The 21,298-nt window shown below is 30.6% G+C and overlaps 1 protein-coding gene across 1 annotated transcript; it reads left to right on the top strand.

The window, feature by feature from the left end:
* The first annotated feature begins 849 nt into the window (after window positions 1-849).
* On the top strand, window positions 850-11,364 carry LOC134719424 (protein slit-like). The gene is made up of 7 exons (XM_063582424.1): window positions 850-918; window positions 3,001-3,191; window positions 4,756-4,827; window positions 5,390-5,461; window positions 6,423-6,494; window positions 7,754-7,905; window positions 9,592-11,364. The coding sequence occupies exons 2-7, from the start codon at window positions 3,025-3,027 to the stop codon at window positions 9,714-9,716; spliced, it is 660 nt and encodes a 219-aa protein (XP_063438494.1). The 5' UTR covers window positions 850-918; window positions 3,001-3,024; the 3' UTR covers window positions 9,717-11,364.
* Window positions 11,365-21,298: the final 9,934 nt, after the last annotated feature.

The raw sequence follows: 21,298 nt of genomic DNA, 5'->3' as shown, positions 1-21,298 counted from the left end.
TTGGTTATTTTTTAAGATGAATTCTGAAAAGAAGAAAATTCTAGAATTTGTCAAACACACCCCTGAATTTTATATAGAAGTATTCAAATCTTGGGTATTATCAGGCGGTGGACAGACAAAAAAGTCTACCAACTTCACAGCGGTAAGGAAACAGGTATTTTGGGGGGACACACTGAATAATTTTGAAAATTGGATTAAGAGTAACTTGATATTTCTCAATGATAATATATACACTGCATTTTATTCTGGAAAATTAGAATGCAAGAACAATTGGATTGCAGAAGTAAATATTTAAAAGAAGCCATTCCAAAAGACTGGCTTCAGATGTTAAAGTCAGAAAGTTCTATAAAAAGTATTGTAAGGTTCAAGCTTTTCAACAAATAAATTGTATAAGTCAATTTGTAACGATAAAACTAAACCATCAATTGATGTTAGCAGATGGATGATTATTGATCAAATGAAAACAGAAGAATGACAGTATATGCAATGTATGTAACAAAAAACGAAGATTATAGCCACCTTTTTTTTTTTTCATTTCATGTCGATTTTTAGAAAAAAAAATAGAAAAGTATGTATAAGGTAATGATAAAATCAAATTTAATTTCTACAGTATCATTTAAGCAATTAGTCTTTGGTTATACAATTTTTGACAAAAGATATTTTGGTCAAATAATTACCTAACAATCTTTAGGTTTTTCCATATTCAAATCATATTATGTATCTAATCAGAAATTGACAAACTATAAGGTAAATGTTTATCAAATTTTTGTTCGGGAATACAGGAAATCAACCCGGTCATTTTGTTGCTTCACCGATTTCATGTTTCATTCGTTGTATATAAGAACATTCCTCTGACAAACTTGACTAGTTTTGTACTAACTGTAATATACAAGGATTGCATTTTCTGTTTTTATTGAGGTCAGTTATATTATATATATATATACATGTTATCAGTTTGATTAGCCTGGCAAAATTTTAATGACATGACGAAAGAATGCAAGACTCTTTTTTAAATCGTGTCAGCATTTAAAACATTTTGTAATGAGTAAACAAATGATTGCACAAAGTCATAAATGAAATAGTGCAACTGACTTTTATGATTGATCGTGTGTGTGTGTTTTGTCATGTTTAGTGTGCCATTCCCCAATAAATCAATTAGTAAATGACTATTCCTCTATAAATGAAAGCTTCAAACCGGTATAATGCCTTAAAAGGATGAATGTCATTTTTTTTCTAAAATTATTCGAACAATTAAAAAGTGTGCAAACTTCTTAATACAAACATATATACATGTATTCTATAAATCATGGAATTCGAAAAATCAATTAATTGTGGTGCGTTTTTTTTAAAACTGTTTTGATCTGAGCGTCACTGGTTAGTCTTATGTAGACGAAACGCACGTCTGGCGTATTAAATTATAATCCTGGTACCTTTGATAACTATTAAAACCAAGTTTTTTGCATGTTGTTTTAGTAAAATAATGGCTGCATAAGTAACAAGGAAATTTGCGAGCGATAAGGTTGTAAGAACTTATATCCGAGTAGAAGGGGTATGGGAATTGGATTGAAAAGATTTCATTTTATCATTAATTTTTCAAATCTTGACAAAACGGAGATAGTATAGGCCATATTAGGAATATCTGGGAAGAGTCTGAAAGTATTAGATATATAGACAAACATAGTTCATTACTTTATCGATGAAACAATCTGTACTATTGATTATAATTCAGCTGTGGTTAGTCAATTGAACGAAAACACTTACTGGTTTGCAGTTGTCATATAAGCATATACATGCTATTTACAAGTCAAATATTTTTTTTTCATTACGGATATGCTATCAGTTAGATGTACGAATAAGCAACCTAAATATAATAGCTCCATCAGTCACCTGCACTGGACATCAGACTCAGCTTATTGTGCTTTTGTTTGCTCCTTAAAATATAAAATATATAGGCATTTGCATTGAAATTTCTCTCACAGTTTTTTCCGGATTTGATTAAAGTCTTATAACAGTCTTGTATCGAACATTTAAAGAAACATAAATAGCAAATTCCTCTTAAGTGTTGTGCTTTCTAAGATAATTCAAAAAAGTTTGGATGGGAGAAGAACAAATAGTTATTTCCTTTTAACAGATCCCATATGAATAATGTGGAGACATTGGAAATTGTGTTATTTAGTTGTTACAATTGTTTTAAGTTGCTCATTCATGCCTTTGGTTTATGTCGTAAAGTGACTGTGGATTAGAAGTAGTATCACTACAGGTCTTCTTCCGACCGCCATTAAAACGATTACCAAAGTGGGACGTCTTAAAATCCTGCAGAATGTACAAGTGTACTCGACTTTGTCAGATTAGAATGTGGACGTTACATGTTAATGGATGCATACATACCGATAAAGCGTTATCATCATTTTAGTACTTACATTTTTGAATCGTTTATTTTACTGTAGTTTTTATCGCTGATTTTAAGTTTAATGTTGTGTTGTATAGATGTACGGTTTCTAATTGAATTTGGTCGTTTTTGGTGGTTTTCCCCCTTTTTTAAATTTTAAATGACACTGTCCGCGACTGTTTATTTTAGAGATTGAATATATATGTACCATCATATGCATTCATTATTCAACTGATACTGTACATAGACGATATGGTACTAATTTGTGTTGTACAATTTTAAAAGTTTCCAAAGTCAACCTCTTGTGACGTTTTTACATTTTATTTATTTTTCACATTACTTTAACATTTCTATATTTTTATATGTTTTATTTGTTTTAGTGTTTTATACATTTTGACAGATGTTGTATGTTAATTAAATGCATTACCATACGGTGTTAAAGTTCTAAAATTTTAAGAAGGGTTAAAGAAGTGTGTGCCCTATACAATAGTTACAAGAAACTTACATTTATTTTTACCGTGTTTTTGGTTTTTAATGAATAATATCAATTTAATGGTAGTCGTGGTTTTAAAAGTCAAAATCATTTCACGTATTCATCATTTTCTTTTCAGTAATGAAAACTTTTCAGCAAAAGAATGAAGATTGATTGCCTTGCCGTAGTCTTCCTCTTAAATGGTATTTCAATTGACGCTTCTTGTCCTAACGGCTGTTCTTGTAAAAACTTAATTGAAGGTTTAAATCTGTTCTGCTACGGAAGAAGATTGAAATATATCCCAACTGTACCCAAAGATACGAGCAAGTTGTAAGTAAACAATATCTATGCTTCAGTTTTCATCCATAAACATTATTACAACATTGGTAATACGAAACTATGATTGTAAGTCTAAATGCACACATGAAATACACACATGATATACATGTATGTATATGCATTAATTGTTCTTATGTAGACTAAAGAGTTGAGAAACTAGTATATGTCACCACTCACAAACTAATTTAAGTTAAAAATATGCTTTATTCATTATGCAGTTAAACTGTTTTGAACAGATAAATTCTTCTGATATAAGCAACAAATACTTCAACATTTTAGGACTCGTGTTACAAAACTCAGCTCGTGTTCCTGTTGTTATTTCTATTCTTTTATGGGGGAATAATCTACTTACTGTATTCAACTACGGTATTGTTGCATTTCCATAAGTTATTGTCTACTCGAAATTGTAATTTTTATATCAATAGACAAACTATAACTGTAGACCGATTTATGTCGAGCTGTTCTCTAATCTTAATTGATATATTGGTGATTAATGTTGATCCATATTTTTGTCGCATTCGAATGGTTTGTAAAACACTGCAGAACAATCTAAATATTATCGAAGAATCGATTAAGCATTTCGTCAGTCAGTAATCATCAGGTTTGTTCAATAAGTTATGACCAGTTCAGTGGTTTGTTGATATATAGTGTATGACAAACTACTAAACTGAAGAATATATCTATATCGAAATTAAATTATAAATACACACGTTTTTTGTTAGACTAGTATTTTTGTCATGTTGAATTAGTACACGGGAAAAGGATTGTGCCTGATATTCATATGATGAAGACACAATCTTCCAATCAGTTTAATTGAAGTCTGGAGCTGGCATGTCAGTTAACTGCTAGTAGTCTGTTGTTATTTATGTATTATTGTCATTTTGTTTATTTTCTTTGGTTATATCGTCTGACATCAGACTCGGATTTCTCTTGAACTGAATTTTAATGTGGGTATTGTTATGTGTTTACTTTTCGACATTGGCTAGAGGTATAGGGGAAGGGTTGAGATCTCATAAACATGTTTAACCCCGACGCTTGTTTGCGCCTGTTCCATGTCAGGAGCCTCTGGCCTTTGTTAGTCTTGTGTTATTTTGAAATTTAGTTTCTTGTGTACAATTTGGAGTTTAGTATGGCGTTTATTATCACTGGGCTGGTGTATATATTTGGTTAGGAGCCAGCTGAAGGACGCCTCCGAGTTCGGGAGTTTCTCGCTACATTGAAGACCTGTTGGTGACCTCTTGCTGTTGTCTGCTCTATGGTCGTGTTGTTGTCTCTTTGATACTTTCCTCACTTCCATTCTCAATGTTACATCATTTATGTCAGGTATTGAATATCCGGCAAAATGTTCAATGTTTGCTTATTGTCAAAAGCCGTATGGTTGCCTTACATCTACTGCATTCGGATTTTGGGGCATGGTCGTCTGATAACAATCATGCAACTTCTCCTTGTTGTTTAATATATAGACACGTATAATATGCAATTAAAACAAATTCAATTGTTTAAGCAATAGCCTTTTATATATGAAAAATGTGATACAACAAGATTTCTGTTTCAGATATATGCACAACAACATGATATCGACCATAGAGAGCAATACTTTCATCAACATGACAAATTTAACAATTGTGTAAGTGTTCTATGCCTTTATATTTTTCTGTTTTGTGTGTTATTTTAATGATAAAGATATTAGTTTTGATTGGTCGAATAACACTTTTCTTTTTGCTTCAAAATTGCATTTGCACGACATATCTTTTCTTCTTACTGTGTACACATACTAAGTTAGCATACATGTGTACACGTTGAGCATGCCGTATCGTATAAGCAAAGCATACAATTCATACACAGGTTGAGGAAGCGGCGTTTGGTTTCCGTTTTATTTGTTATTTGCATAAACTAAAATAAGTGTATCGACATACAGCGTAAAAATACTTCGCTCGTTTACAATATATACAACACCATTGTTTAATGAGTTCAGTGGGTCTGTTTTTAACTAAAATATATATTGTGCCATTGTTGCAATACTACTATTTTAAAATAAAAGGTATACGCTCATTGGTTTTCATTTAGCATTGTTTCGTTTACTTTTTAATATAAATATCTTCAGGATAACGCAGCATTCACTGAATAGTGCTCATTATTGTTGGATCTAAAACATACTGCAATAGTCATGTTTTGTTATCTTCTTTTAGGACACTTGATAAGAATAATATATCTATAATAAAACAGTTTGCTTTTGTGGATCTCCCAAGACTGCAACACATGTAAGTATAACTGTATATAAAAAAAAAGATGTGATATGATTCCCAATGAAACAAATATCCGCAAGAGACCCACATAACAAAGACATTAATAACTTAAGGTCTCCGTACGGCCTTTAACAATGAGCAAAGGTCATACAGCATAGTCAGCTATAAAAGGCCCTAATATGACAATGTAAAACAATTCAAACGAGAAAGCTAACGACCTTTTTTGTATAAAAAATGAACGAAAAACAAATATGTTTTATCATATCAATTAAATATTATTCGTGGTCTACAAGAGGTTCATTTTAAAATGTAAGTAAGCTTTAAAACACACTTTTCTACTGAACATATATTTATTATTGTCGCTGGTTGTTTTATATATCCGTCAGAATCTGAAAAACGGCTATTATCACGTAGACAATGTAACTTACCGAAACGAATAGTATTTCATAATAACAGAGATAGTTGTGACATTTCAATGAATAACATACCAATGTTTCTGCACCAGATGCCAATTTTGATAACAAATGTATTTAAGTGATTCTCGAGTTTAAAATATTCGAATACAAAAAGTGTTTATACAACGAAAATATAATAAACCCCACAACATCCGCAGATTCATGCCTCTGAGCGAATGATCCAATTAGCGACTAATATCCCGCTTGCACATTTATTGCCTGGGCGTTAGATATACTATACGACTAGTATAAATTGAGTTGGAAATGCATGCAATATCCATAATGCGGTTTAAAAGCCATGTCAACTGTATTGTTGAAATAAAATCTATGAATCATAATAAAAGTAGCTAACCCATTTCAAAGATTATCAGGGAATCTCTAAAACTGTTAAAACCGTCAATGTCATATTACTGAGTTATTGAAATCTTTGAAGCCTTACAAATGGTATTCTATAAACATATTACGTTTTAATATTAATTATGTTCGTTTTTTGAAAATGTCTTTCTTAATCTATTTGACAGAAACATTAACGACAATCAAATAACAACAATAGAACGATATGCCTTTGTTGATACTCCGTCACTTTATTTTATGTAAGTACACATAAGGATTTGGAAAAAAAATATTTAAAAAAAAGAAGGTTTATAAACTATGTAAAATTCCAAAAGTACTAAACACCGAGAAACATTCAAAACGGAAAGATACTAATGAAATGGCTAAATCAAAAGCTCAAACACATTACACGAATTGATAGCAACTTTCATATTTCTGAATTGGTACATGCATTGTCTCACGTAGAAAATGAATGATTGAACCTGGTTTCATATCTAGCTTTGCCTTTATTATTCGAAGGAAAACTCATATCTAATGCATACTTGAGATTAAAGAAAAGCACGACTTATCCCGGCAATATATTTTTAACTGTTGCTAGAAACTAATCAGATCGTAAAAAAGTAATGCTTTTGAGGCACATATGCTTCGTTTAAAAATAAGGTCGGCGATATCAGAGGGAATATTCAAAGTCGTAAGTTAAAAATAAACTGACAACATAAGGGCCTTAAAAGAAGAAATCCAGTTACATAATCACGATGTTACAATTTTAGCACAGGAAACATCAACCAAAATCTATGTACTAGTAAGTTTAAGTACTGAGAAGATTTTTAATAATATTTTTGTATGATTCACCAGAACCATGGCTTTATAAAATACTTATATCCGGATTTTATAAACATTTTATGACCGTGTACTGATCCAGTTTTTACTTCATTCGAAAACATATGACGTCGGTTTTTGACATACAAAAATCGCAAAATAAAAGGACACAGTATAAAAAACCGGAATACGCCTTGACCGAAAACCTTTTGAACTAAACGGCGGACGGAACATGTTTTTAAGATGTCAGTACACACGTAAATACAAACTCGACAGTGAAATCCGTCAATTCATATAAATGACACAGTATACTGTGGATTCATTTATATTCGTGGGTATCAATTTTCGTGGATTGGTGAAAACTTGCATATTCGTGGATATTTGATTTCGTGGTTTTGCCAATCTCTGTATACAAGCCTATTGCAAATATGATATGCGTGGAACATTTGAATTTGTGGTTTACCTGTACCCACGAAAACCACGAAAATTGGTATACAACAAATAATAATGAATCCACAGTATTCATCATATATATCCGTATTTTAATTGTGTCAATTCAAAACAAAGTAACTTATCGAGTTGCAATGTAGCTTTGTCGACCATTCAAGAAGTGAAGTGCTGTTTTGAAAATTTCAAATAAAGCAAACACATTTTTTGTTGTACAAAACATATGTAAAACATTCATAGTTTATTTGTTTAGGAATCTCACCTCAAATCCTATCAACTGTGACTGTGGTGTGTATCCCTTTTGGTCGTGGTTAAATGAAAGAAAATCTATCAATGTAGAAGCTACATGTAGCAACGGGACATTTATTACTTCACTTGGATCAAGTGAGCTGGAAAAATGTAATCGTAAGTAATGTCAATTATACATACAGTTGACTATTAAAATGTAGAGTTCCTAAAAATAACATTGTACTCCATTGTCACCTCTCAATCAATTAAAAGTATGTGGATTACTCAGTTAACACAGCAACTTAAATCGGTCATGTATCTTCACTGTAAACGGAGGTACCGCTACATACCATTAAACATGTATCAAGCTTGATTGGAGTTATTTAATCGAAAAAGTTAATAACAAAATTGAAGTCGTGGCTTCGATAAATTTCATAATATAGCTATTTATATTCAGGACTTGAGACATACTGTTTTTCTGATGAGCTTTAATTATTTTCATAATCGATAAATGTAAATCCCTTCCGAGTACAGAACGAACGAAAACCCTCCTAAGCAAGAATATTACATCCAATAATAATAATAACCCCTTCAAAAATTGGATAAGAACCTTGTATACAAATATGAATGATTTTATATTCAATAACTTGTGAAAATCTGCACGTTTTAGACCCATTAGAGATATTTGACAGGGATGTACATGCTCACCTCTTCTTTCCGTAATGTCAGTAGAAAAAATGGCAAACCAACTTAGGCAAACAAATTCATAATATATAGAATTATAAATAAGTAAAAAAACACGCAAGATGCTGATGATATAATCTCTATTTATTAAATCAAAGGAGAAATGCGAACAGCATTAAATATAATTGAAACTTTTGGAACCTTTTTCCGGATAACAACTAAAAAAAGATAAAACAGAACGAATTTGGATTGGTAAACTCAAACATTGTAGAGATAATGAAGATGAAATTAATTTCACTGATAAACCCTTAAAAGTGATAGGTAAATATTTTGGCATCAATAAGAAAGATTGTGAAACATTGCATTGAATAAAGGCAACAGTAGTTTACCGCTGTTAAAAACTCGTAAAACCATTGACAAAAAACTAAATCGGGGTAACAAACTAAAACTGAGGGAAACGCATTAAATATAAAAAGAAAACAACGACACAAAATATTGTGATACTAGATATGAAAAGAGTTGAAAGCTGATTACATCATCGAAAAAAAGAAACTTTTAACATGTTTAAATAGATAAAACATGTACAACCCTCATTATATCCCAATGTACTTTTTACCAAACGTTACACTTTTAAATAAAAATACTTAAACTAGAAAAGTAAATCTTTGGTTTCAAATTGGATGGTAAGAAATATAAAGTTAAAAGATAAACATTGGTAGCAAATTACAAACAAGGAGGGCTAAATATGACCGAATTAGAAGCTACTTCTCCTCTCTTAAGATAAGATGGGTCTCTAGATTGCCATTAACCAACTGAATCTCACCTTTGAACAAGGTACCTCATCCAATAAAAACGATATTCCACATAATGTAATCATGCAATTGATAAACGAATGAACCGATGGTAGATAATCAATTCGGATAAGTATATCACATTGTTATTGAACACTGTATTCAATTGTAAAATTGTTAAAGAAATAAATCTAGATAAGTTAGAAAAAGTCATCTAAATGGGAAGTAAAGAAACACAATTTTTGAATCGAAAAGTCCCTTATCAAATATCAAAATCAGCAGCCCTAACACATTAAAGGTATGGAAAACAACAGTCGTATTCCTTACTAGTTCTTATTTTTGCTTTAAATACGTATGAACAATTATTCTAAGTTATCTGAAATTTTAGCTGATAATTGCCAGTGTTTGAATGACGGGGAGTGTGTTATGACAGGTAGCGGAAGTGTAACTTGTAACTGTACTGAACCTTGGACCGGTGAAGTATGTCAAGGTAAATATGGTGTTATTGTATAACAAATATGTACATATAAGTTATTTTGAATGGATGTAGTCAGCAGTTTGCTCATTTTGACTCTAAAACATTTAATTAGGTTCGAAACATAAATAGTATTTATCATATTTAAATACTTACTGACCTCGGCGTCAAAGAGTTCTAAGTGTGTCATCTACAGTAATCAAAAGTCTCTAAATTTTACTAAAGTAAGCAGTAATAAAGAAGAAAAAAGTCAATTTAGTTTGTAGTTTTTGTAAACTAACATTATAGTATGGGTTGTATAAATGTATCCTCTCTCGTTATAATGTAAAAACTGGTATTGAATGATCCACATACATGTACATCTGTATGTGTATCTTTCTATGTGTATGCACATGCTTAATTCTATATCATAAATCATACTGTTATATGTATATATATGCTTAATAAATTATAAACCATACTGTTGTATGTACATGCTAAAATCTATATTTTATATCATACTTTTTTATGTTGTTTTTTACAAAATAACTTACAGTACCGGCTTTTCATGTTTTTATACTATGTTACAATTTTATATGATTATATATATGCAAATATTTTAAATGATATTGCCGTCATTATTGGAAATTTAAGCCTACGTCTTCTGATGTAAAATGTCTTATAAAACGGTGGTAATCAGGATTAAATCCATTTAATGTTCACAAAAAACACAAATTACCGTAGTCATTCTTGTATTCGAATGAATATCTTGTCTTGCATCAATATTATGTTGATGACATTTGGTGTTTTAAGTTAAATGCACAGTTAAACAAAAAAAGGTTAATCTAAAAGCAATAGGTTACAACAAATTCGACCGTTTTGAAGTTCCATATTTTCAATGTATGGTAATGTATTTGGTCGTTGTTACTTGTATAATAATCTTTTTGTTTTAGAAAAAGCGTTTAGGTTACATTTTAGTCACTGCTTCAAATGATATATCATGTAATTATCTTGCAAATGTTTTCTTTCTTGTTATTGATTCTTATTAAGAAATGTGTAACGGAATAAAATCAATAAGTTGGTCATGGAATGTGAACCATGCATTATTCTAATTGGATCTTCTCTCGGAAATTGTAATTATAATCTAATTGAATTTTTTTATTATATTTTCATTTCATATATCGCTGATAACGAGACAAAACAGCTGTTATGATGACAATTAATTGGTTATGATTGAGGAGGAATGGTCGAATTTGTACAATACAAGTAGTTCAATTGAACGAATGTTCAGATACTGTACGTTATGTTATGCACTATTATCTTGTACAGTCGTTTTATCGCACAGGAAACGATAAGATGTTCAGCACCATCCATGTTCTCAATTATTAAAAAAGTAAAATAAGAACGATACTGAACTCAAAAGAAAAATTAAAACAAAAGGTCCTTTAACAAATTACAAAATAAAAAGTTAAACACATCAAATGATTAGAAAACAGACACTTTCTTTCTTATCAAAAGATTAATTGAATCTCCTTTTATAGCTAGATAGTTACAGAAACCTGTAACACAATCGGATAACTTAAATTCATCAATAGTTTGCAATCTAAACTGACAATGATGAGAAAATGGGTTGTGCTTTCTTTTATTTGATACAATTTTAACAAATGCTAAGTTTTAATATGATGGTTATGTAATTTAAAAATGATTAGTTTTATGTGCTTATTATAAACGTGAATTCCTTTTTTTTGTAACCAAATGTAACTTAAAATAAAGGTCAGGCTTGTTGAACTGGTGTACTACTTAAATTGAATTTACAAATGTCAATGATAATACTCCGTCTGTATGTTGTTAACTGGAAATCTTAGTTATCGTTTATATTCAAATAAGTTGATTCATCAAAGAACAAAACAGTTTTGTCACGTGGTTGTTACATGCTTGTTTCACATCAAATAATTTTGTTGCGTATATATACAAAAAAATGTGCGGTATAATTGTCAATGAGACAACTTTCCACAGGAGACCAACTGACTCAGAAATTAACAACTATAGGTCACTGTGTGGCCTTAAATAATGAGTAAAGTCCATACCACGTAATCCGCTTTAAAAGACCCCGAAATAACAAAATTAGTCCAATTAAAAACGAGAAAACTAACGGCATAATTTATGTATAAGAAATGAACGAAAAAAATAATATGTAACACACAAACAACAACCACTGAATAAAATGCTCCTGACTTTTGACAAGCACATACTTACATACATTGTGGAATCCAAACACTCCTCTAACACGGGATAGTGGTGTAGAATACAACATTAAAATGCGCTATACAAATCAGTTGAAAAAAAGCTGAACTCATCAGATGGATACAAACACAAATATTACACATAGTGGACGTGGCCGGGTACTTTTATATTCCAACAACAAAAAATTACTACATCTTGTAAGTACAGATCCGAGAGTACTCGCAGCTAGTTCAAAGCTTCTAACAACTTATGTAGAGAAAATATGCGTCTAAGACTAAATAATCAATCAATACACATCCAACACCCAATAGATGTATTGTAAAGACCAAATACTTTTTTTTTAAATCTGTGTTTGTGTATGTAAAACGTCAGTTTTGTAAATACTTTACGATAATAAGTGAACTGCTAGTTCAGCAAGATATTAAACGCTTATTAGTCGGTGCGTGTGTATTAGCACTGGTTTGATACAGATGCCATGTATTATGGTGTATAATTTAAGTTGTAGATGGTATCATCTTATAAGTCAGTTCGTTTGAAATGGTACTCGATTGATACCAATAGAGGTGTAATGTTGTTTCCCTAAGATATCCGCTAATACGTCGGTGCTTCAGTTCTTATACTTGCCCGATACCAATACTGATGTATCTTCAGTACTTTAAGTCCGTGCATTTGTGACGGCACTAGGTCTTTCGTCTATCATAAGACATGCACAAACGTACCTACTGCTTATAACCATGCGATAAACTGCTCTAATTATCTTCCACTAATTTGGCTGGATAGGATACAATGTACTCCTATTACTTTCTAATAAAGGTTAAGTTAGACAACATGGAAACTACTACAACAATTCGGTAATAATTTTAAGAACAATACACGCTTTGATTGAAAAACAAACAATGAAGAACGTATATAACTTTCAAATAAACCTTGAAAATAAAAACTTCAAAGATTAATATTGGTAGGTTCACTGTCTATCGTAATAAGTCATATCTAAAAGAAATTACGCATGGACACAGCACTACAGAAACGCTATAGTTTAGGTTTAACTAACGGAATGAAATATAAGTTTGCAGATTGGTTTCCATTACTAAGCTTGACACACTTGATAATAAATAGTAAAATCACAGAAATTCTGAACTCCGAGGAAAATTCAAAACGGAAAGTCCATAATTGAATGGCAAAACCAAGTCATAAAACAAATTTAACGAATGGACAACAACTGTCCTATAACTGACGTAATACAGACATTTTCAAATGTAGAAAATGGTGAATCGAACATGGTAGTATAGCGCTAAAATTCTCACTTGTATGATAGTTGTTTCAAATTCCATTATATCTAAATCGATGCGTGAACAAAACAGACATTTATTTGTAATAAGTAAAGTTGTCGAAATTGGGGTATAGCAGTCATCACTGTGTCACAACCTCAATTAGAAGAAAACAGAAATATTTAACAACGAAGCACACACATCATCGTCTTGTGACTGCATTCAAATCAACTGTAGTGTAATCAATCCCATCATTGTAGTTTGACACTGTGTAATCCGTTTAGATTTGTGTTTAAGAATTTGAAAAATTAACAAACCGAAACTAATTTGTTATTATATTTACTTGAATATAAAGAAACAACCAGAAACACACTTAATGTTATGATAACCTAAATTGATAATTTCTATTTTATTTTCTCAAATTATTTCTTTTAAATATCTTTGAATACATGTATGTTTATGCAAGATCGATTTCAAACTTGTCATTTTTTTCAACTTTCCCTAACATAACAGTATCTTTAAGGAGGACATATAGTGAACCAATTAACTTTGTTTTCTACGTGAAGATGAGTGATTGGTTGTTATCTTATAGTAAACAGGTATTCAATGTGTAGGCCTATAAGTAAACAACAGATATGCGGAAGGGAAAGATATCATTTCGGCCATCTTAAAAAAAATGCATCTTGCATTGAATTATAACCCGGTGACAATTTAACTCTACAAATTTGGTTACAACAATGTAGGCAATGATTTGCCCAGCAAATCAAATTAGTGCATGCAAGTTATCTTCTCAAAATGATAATGCAACGCCACATTCACATTAGTTGCATGTTTATTCCATACGGAAAACCAATATATAAAGGTTTTAAATGGCGGATTTATTTCTTGCTTTTAAACATGGCATGCTCAATATGTTGGCAGAACTATTTTGGTAAATTTCCCCATCAAACATATTGCATAGTTCAAATGTTGTATGATTTATATTTAGAGAACAATCATACATTTAATAATGAATATATAGCTCAGATTTATACAATGGAATATACAAAATACAAAATTTATGTAAAAACAATATAGTACACATGAAATTTTAGTTCACAAAACTGTCACAACATGATTGTTGTTTTTGATTAGAGTCTTACACTGTTGTCATGGCTTAAATGTGTTCTACTACCAACAAAATGTCTGGATTATCATGATTGTCTACGTTTATGTATTTTTACTCTTCCATTTTGTTGATATTTAAAAATTTGGTTCCTTGTACTCTCTACGACAATGCCAGAGTATATCCCTCAACCAACCAAACATGCCTGTTTTTGGCATCTGTAATGAGCGATACACCAACCGGAAAAGAAGTCTGAAAACAATAAATAAACCAAATGCATTTATTATTCAGCTAATGCATACAAAACAAATTTCCAATCTTACATATACAAGGTATGTAGTAATACATTCTGTGCTGTATTCTATAAAGGAGTAGGTCCGGTCCGGTAACGGTCGATTTTGGCCTCAAATTCAGGTTCATCTAACATGTCTAACGAAATATTTTGGACACTTTTTAAACACTTAAATGTCTATTTCAATTGATTCAATTAGTTTATGTGAAAGATTTTAACTGAGTCAGTCTTTAAAAACGCTCCGATTCAAGCTTAAATATGAAAAATCTATCAAAAATGCAAAAAATCGTCACTTTTCAGATGTTTTTTTTGTCAAAAATGAAAGTGGCTGCATCCGTGTTCATCCTCAACTTTTATATATGTTATGTATTATCATCAAATACAACTTATATTTCAATATTATGAATGAACACGAATGTGGCCACTTTCATTTAAGACGGAAACCGTCAAAAAATTATCTAAAATGCTAAAATCGTGAACATTTTAGTAATTAAGCATGACTTAATAATGTTAGTACCCGACATATGTGCATTGTATTGTCAAAAACAACCCAAATTTGTGTAGCAGAAGCATTCAACTTTCCAAAAAAATATGGTCATTTTTATAAATTTTCTGTTTACAAAACTTTGAATTTTTCGAAAAACTAAGGATTTTCTTACCCCAGGAGTAGATTACCTTAGCCGTATTTGGCACAACTTTTTGGAATTTTTGGTCCTCAATGCTCCTCAATTTTGTATTTGTTTTGGCTTTTTATTTATTTTGATTTGAGCGTCACTGATGAGTCTTATGTAGACGAAACGCGCGTCTGGCGTATAAAATTATAATCTTGGTACTTTTGATAACTATTGTAAAACTGCTATATTTTGGGGCCAAAAAGGGGTCTTACTTAACCTACTCCTTTATGATTTTTTTGTTAAGAAATAACTAAAATGTATTAAATATTCATGAATGGAGATAAAAACGTCATTCGTGGCTGTCTATTTATCAAAGAAGTTAGGTAATCGGTAGGGGCCGATTTTGGGTCTGTAATTTCAGGGTCATCTGATGAAAGATTTTGGACAATTTTTATAAAGTGTCTACTTTGCTCGATTTAATTAGTTGATGTGAAAGAGTTTAAGAAATTTGATCATTAAAGACTGTATATAAATGTGCTATTGTATGATTGAATTGGTGTCTACATGAATTTATAGTGAAGGACTTTAGTTTCAGAATCACATTGAATGTAATGCATATTACTGCTACAATTTATATTATTTGTTGTTTTGTTTATTTATTAATTCATATTCGTTTGAGCTGGCGAATTAGAATATAACCGTTATAATGAGATTTGTTTTTGTTTCGTATACACGGTAATATAATAACTTCCGTTTTGCCAGATTTACTGTATTAAATTGTAACAATTAAAACGAAAATAACTTAATTCCTCGGATACTAATTTTTTGTTTGCATGTTTACAAATATTTGTTTCTGCTAAATATAAAGTATTCATGCTGAATGAAAATATGTATGATATGTCATTTAACAAATTAAAGACTTCCATGCGCTAAACGTGGAAACGTGAATTAATTTTGTGTTGTTGCAAGTTGTAACTATATATGTATATGTTAGCACAAGCTTGTTTGTTTTGTTACCCCGATTTAGTTTTTTGTCCATGGATTTATGAGTTTTGAACAGCGGTATACTACTGTTGCCATTATTGTTCAAATAATGTAATGTTCAATGAAATTGCATTTACAAATCGCAATGATAATGCTTCGTCAATATGTTGATGACTAATTACCTTTGTTCTTTTTAAAATGAAAGTTAGATAAATATATATAAAAAAACATAATTTTTCATTTTGTAGCTTTATTCACAACTGTGTGTGTGTGTTTGTTTTGCAATAAGTTCCCTATGAATTGCTAACGTGAGTTGTCTTATCTCATTCGGAAACAATGTTGATGATAGTTCATGTGTGTGCAGACATCACATATTAACCAATGTTTTATTTTATTTATAGGCTGATAATCAATCACAAGAAAGCCATACAGAATTAAGAATTGCTCGTTATTCCGTATAACTAATACTGGCTATTTTTTCCAACACTGTGTAGTAAACAATAAAATTAGAGTGAGTTGTTCATTTGTAATGCCAAATAATATTCCTAATTCCTAACCTAAATGAGATATCAACATTCATGATATCCAAACAATACATTATCGAATGATGAACACACACATGATATGGAACGTACTCGTTGTGAAACATATTGATAAATTATGTCAAAAGCAGTGACACTTTTAATGTCAAGTCATAGATAATTGGACTCCCATTTTCAGGTATATGATTTAATAACTTTGCTAATTGTAACAGTACAGCTTTCATCGTGAAACCAATACATATAATGCATTACATAAATAAAAACGCCCAAAACATGATAACTGAAATAGGTAATACCCCTTCTTTTAATAGTGCTTTGGGATTAGCTGGATATGGTTGATATTGATTTATACAGTGTATCACTCTTTATACTAGGACAATCTCTGTTTGATACTTAAGACACATTTAAAATCTCAGAAGTCAAAGTAACCGTGCGTTCTTCAACACTGAGGCAATGCAGTGTCACATGTTTCCAACTATTAAATAATTAAAACGAGACAATTAAAGGCCTGATTTATGTTAAATAAAATGAACGAAAAGCAAATATGTAACACATTATCAAACAAACCAATTAATTATAGGCTGCTGACTTTGAGCCGATACGTACATACATATTTTTTTTCCTTGGTTAATCATGTAAGCGAATATTGAACAGTGGTGTAACAGTACAACATAGGAAAAAACTATACAAATCAGTTGAACAATTCTTAACTCATCAGATGGATTCAAATAGACCTACATGAAACAAAAACACAGAGTGGATAGGGGCGAGTACATGTACATCACAGCAACAACAATAAAAACATTGAGTAAGAATTGTGAGTAGTTGAAGTAACTGACAGCTATGTCAAATATGTACCTGTTCGTTTCTTTGTTATTCCAACGTCTCAATTGGTTTGACTTTCTCGATTTTTTTGTCTCGGCAGGCTTCTCTATTTGTCAAAATCGCGGTTCTCTGAGGTGTAAAACAAACTCCTTAACTAGAGCGCTTTTGAAAACTAGATGATGGACTAAATGTATATAATTATTTTTCACAAACACCATTCACATTTAAAATGCAGTCTTTTATGATGTATTGAAAAAATGATAGCTGCTAGGAAACTGTTACTGTGGATTCATTTATTTTCGTGGGTATCAATTTTCGTGGATAGAGAAAAAATGACGTTTCGTGGTATACGAAAATTTGTGGATCGCTGATTACAAAACAAAAATAATCAGATACGTAATTTGTGAATTTCTTTTTGATTTAGGAGATCATATAACCTTATCGGTGTGATCAATATTTATGGCAGGAGTCTTACTATACTATTTCTACTAAATTGCACACAGTAAGAACACGATACAACGTTGAAAACATCCGGTATATATACTGTAGATAAGATGACGTTGTCGTTTGTATATTTAATTGCATTTAATCAACCGGATGCAATCGGATAGCATTATAAAATATACAATCTTTATTTATGTCAGGGGTCTATTATACTATTTTTTTATAAATAGCATATAACATTCAAAACATCCGTTATCTCACCGGTACGTAAATCATCAAATTCATTATTTTTGTGTTTGATCTCAGGTGCTTTGGTTTGGAAGCATTTATTGTTTTCATTATTAGTGCAACCCTGGTAATAAGTTTTATGCAGTTGGTCACATTCGAGAGAAAGGGGCTGGAATTATAATAACTACACTTAGAAAATATCCGCCATCTTCTACGAAACGGATAGTCCATACGGTCAAACAACTCGGAATGACATTTATAAATGTCTAAACGCATATGTTTGATTACTTTTTTACTTTTATAGATTAAACGATAACTGGTCGTAGTATTTTTATATTTTTGATACTACATTTGTAGTTACTGTTAAAAATCATCATCTTAAATATTATTTTGTCCTGATCTCGAACAATTTATCATTATTTTCATATATGTTTATAAATTATATTAGCCTCGTACCCTTTCAGCCGGTTCATTTATGTTGGTCTAAAATTCGATGCAATACAATTAATAATCATCAACAAACAAGGAACAACATAATATGCATGATAGCCTAAACATGTAAGGTATTTTATCAAAAATGACATAAAGGTAATAGTAACATTTTTTAGGCCACAATTGCCTGATAATATTGAAATTTTATACATATTAAGTTAACGTATTATAAGCTTTTCACCTCTCTCATTAAGGTGGTACCTAATAATGCAAGGAGATAAAGCAGCTACACGTTTTAATCACATTGTAGTGTAAAGGAAAAAATAGCTTCTCAATGATCAAGATAAGTGTGTGTCAAATTGCTATATATCTAATATTTTTTTCCGAGAAAGTGACTGGTTCAAGTTTTTGGATTTTTTATATTTTTTTTCATAAGGTCAAAGTCAATATTTCGTCAAAATATCAAGAAATTAAACAAATTTAATTAATTTTAGTCAAGTTGTACCACATTACACCTAAGTCAGTACTAGCTAGCATAATCAACTTCTCCTGTATGATTATACATAAAATTATTTAATTGCCAATGTTAAAGCGGCATATATTATTTTGAACCATGTATTTGATAGCAGTGGAAATTGTACCAATGCGTTATGTCAAGGGCACACCATAAAGTAAGAAATGCAAATTGAACATAGTGCTTATTAATTAACTTTTTATTGGTATATTTTATCGGACATTTACGTCGCAAACACGTGAACATACACCTATATTAGTGAGTTCTTGCGACAATATTTTTGCTATCAATCATCATCTGGAAACGATTGAATCTAAATATGTAAAAGGAATTGCCGGATGCATGCTATATTTCGAAAGGAACTACTTGTCCAATTGAGTAAATGAAAAGAAAACCAGATAGCTGTTACTATTTTATTTTACTTAATCAACAAAATACTTTTAGTAGACTTAAGTACATAACTTTTACATGTTATGACACTAGATATGTGTTGTGCGCCCGTACAGCTTTCATAGAGTCACTTTTGTGTCAGCAGAATTATCACAACTTTAAAATGAATAAGTAATTCTTATATTTATTTAATGTCAGGGTAGAAGCAATCGCTTATATAATATCTCCAATTTAAACATATGTATAGAAGTATCAACGATAAATTTGAAAAATGTCTATTGCAAAATAATTGTGTTTTAAGGATTGATGGTATTTGAATAGAAATTGTCAATCAGGATAAAACTCTATTACAGTACAATTTTCGTTTGAGAGGGATGTTTGAGACTACCGAACAAAACTACCTGTGAATTTAAATCATTAAAATAGGATCAACGAATTCAAAAAATTAATATAATATAAAACCAAATAAAAAAATATGTTTACCTTTAAAAATTGATGGTAATCAATGAACAAATTCGTGCAAGGACATGCAAAATAGAAAGGTATTCAACATTGACGTGTTTGTCGTAAAACATTTATTATAAAACCACTGGGTACTGACAATTGTACATATCAATGGTAACAGGACATTTATAGTATAAAAAGGATACGTCAAAAAATAAACATGATAAACGCAACTGCGAATTAACCACAATGACATAAAACAGGTAAGAACATTTTGTTGTTGGGAATATATTGTACGTTATACTATTATATACATCTGTCTATATCAATTAGTTGTAAATGAATCTTGACTTGGAACTTCAAATGAAATACTAGTTATGTAATGTATGTTCATTTACTCGATTGTTTTATAAATTAGTACAGACTAGATTTTAAAGAAATTGGTTGAAGAAGCCATGTGAACTGCTTGGTCTTAAGCCAAGAGGGGGTCAAGTAATTCAGTAGATAGTTTTTTAGGTATGATCAAACCATCATGAAAACATGTTATACTTGTTTTCAATCATTTTGCCTATAAAAAGTTAGAACTTAATGTTACCGTATGTACATCGCTGATCCTTATTATTCCAATTATTCTGCAAAATAGTGACTTATGTTTATTTATTGTTTCATTTGCATTATCATTCTTCAGGAAATTAAAGGTCTTAATTGTTTACTATTAATGTATGTCTGTATTTGCAAATTTTTGCGAACGATTAGTATGTTTGTTTGCATTTTTAATTCAAGTTTATAGTTTTGTTTTTTTGGTTTGCCCATCAAAATTTGTGAAGACAACAGACATATAAACAGCTGTCCATAAGAAGTTTAAGCTAATTAGAAATAAAAAAAAACCTACCCTATTAAATGCATGTAGCAAGTCAGGAATAACAAAGGTGTTTCTAGAGCCGATAACACTGTCAGATTGTGTTGAATTATCCTTTTTATATACCTTGAAGTTCTATATTTTCATTCAGATATTTGATTTGTGTTGATATTTATTATTGTTTGGTGATTGCATATACTGTAAGTTGTTGAAAGGTACATGTACTTATAAAACTAATGATTTCTCTGTCTTGATGTAATGTGTTGTTCTTGATGTAATGTGTTTTAAAGGAGTTTGATGAACACATATATATGTGCGTCATACTTTGACAAGTGAAGTATACACTGTTATATATTAAACATCATTTACAAAATTAATGATAGGCCAACTGTTTTCTTTTCAAGCGTTTTTTAATATAAAAAAAATTAGTGGCACTGTAATGTCCTTTTCTTACTA

This window comes from Mytilus trossulus, chromosome 5 (genome assembly GCF_036588685.1).
Source record: "Mytilus trossulus isolate FHL-02 chromosome 5, PNRI_Mtr1.1.1.hap1, whole genome shotgun sequence".
NCBI lineage: Eukaryota > Metazoa > Mollusca > Bivalvia > Mytilida > Mytilidae > Mytilus > Mytilus trossulus.
Note: the sequence above shows the minus strand (reverse complement) of the source record. Positions and strands in the feature narration are given on the sequence as shown.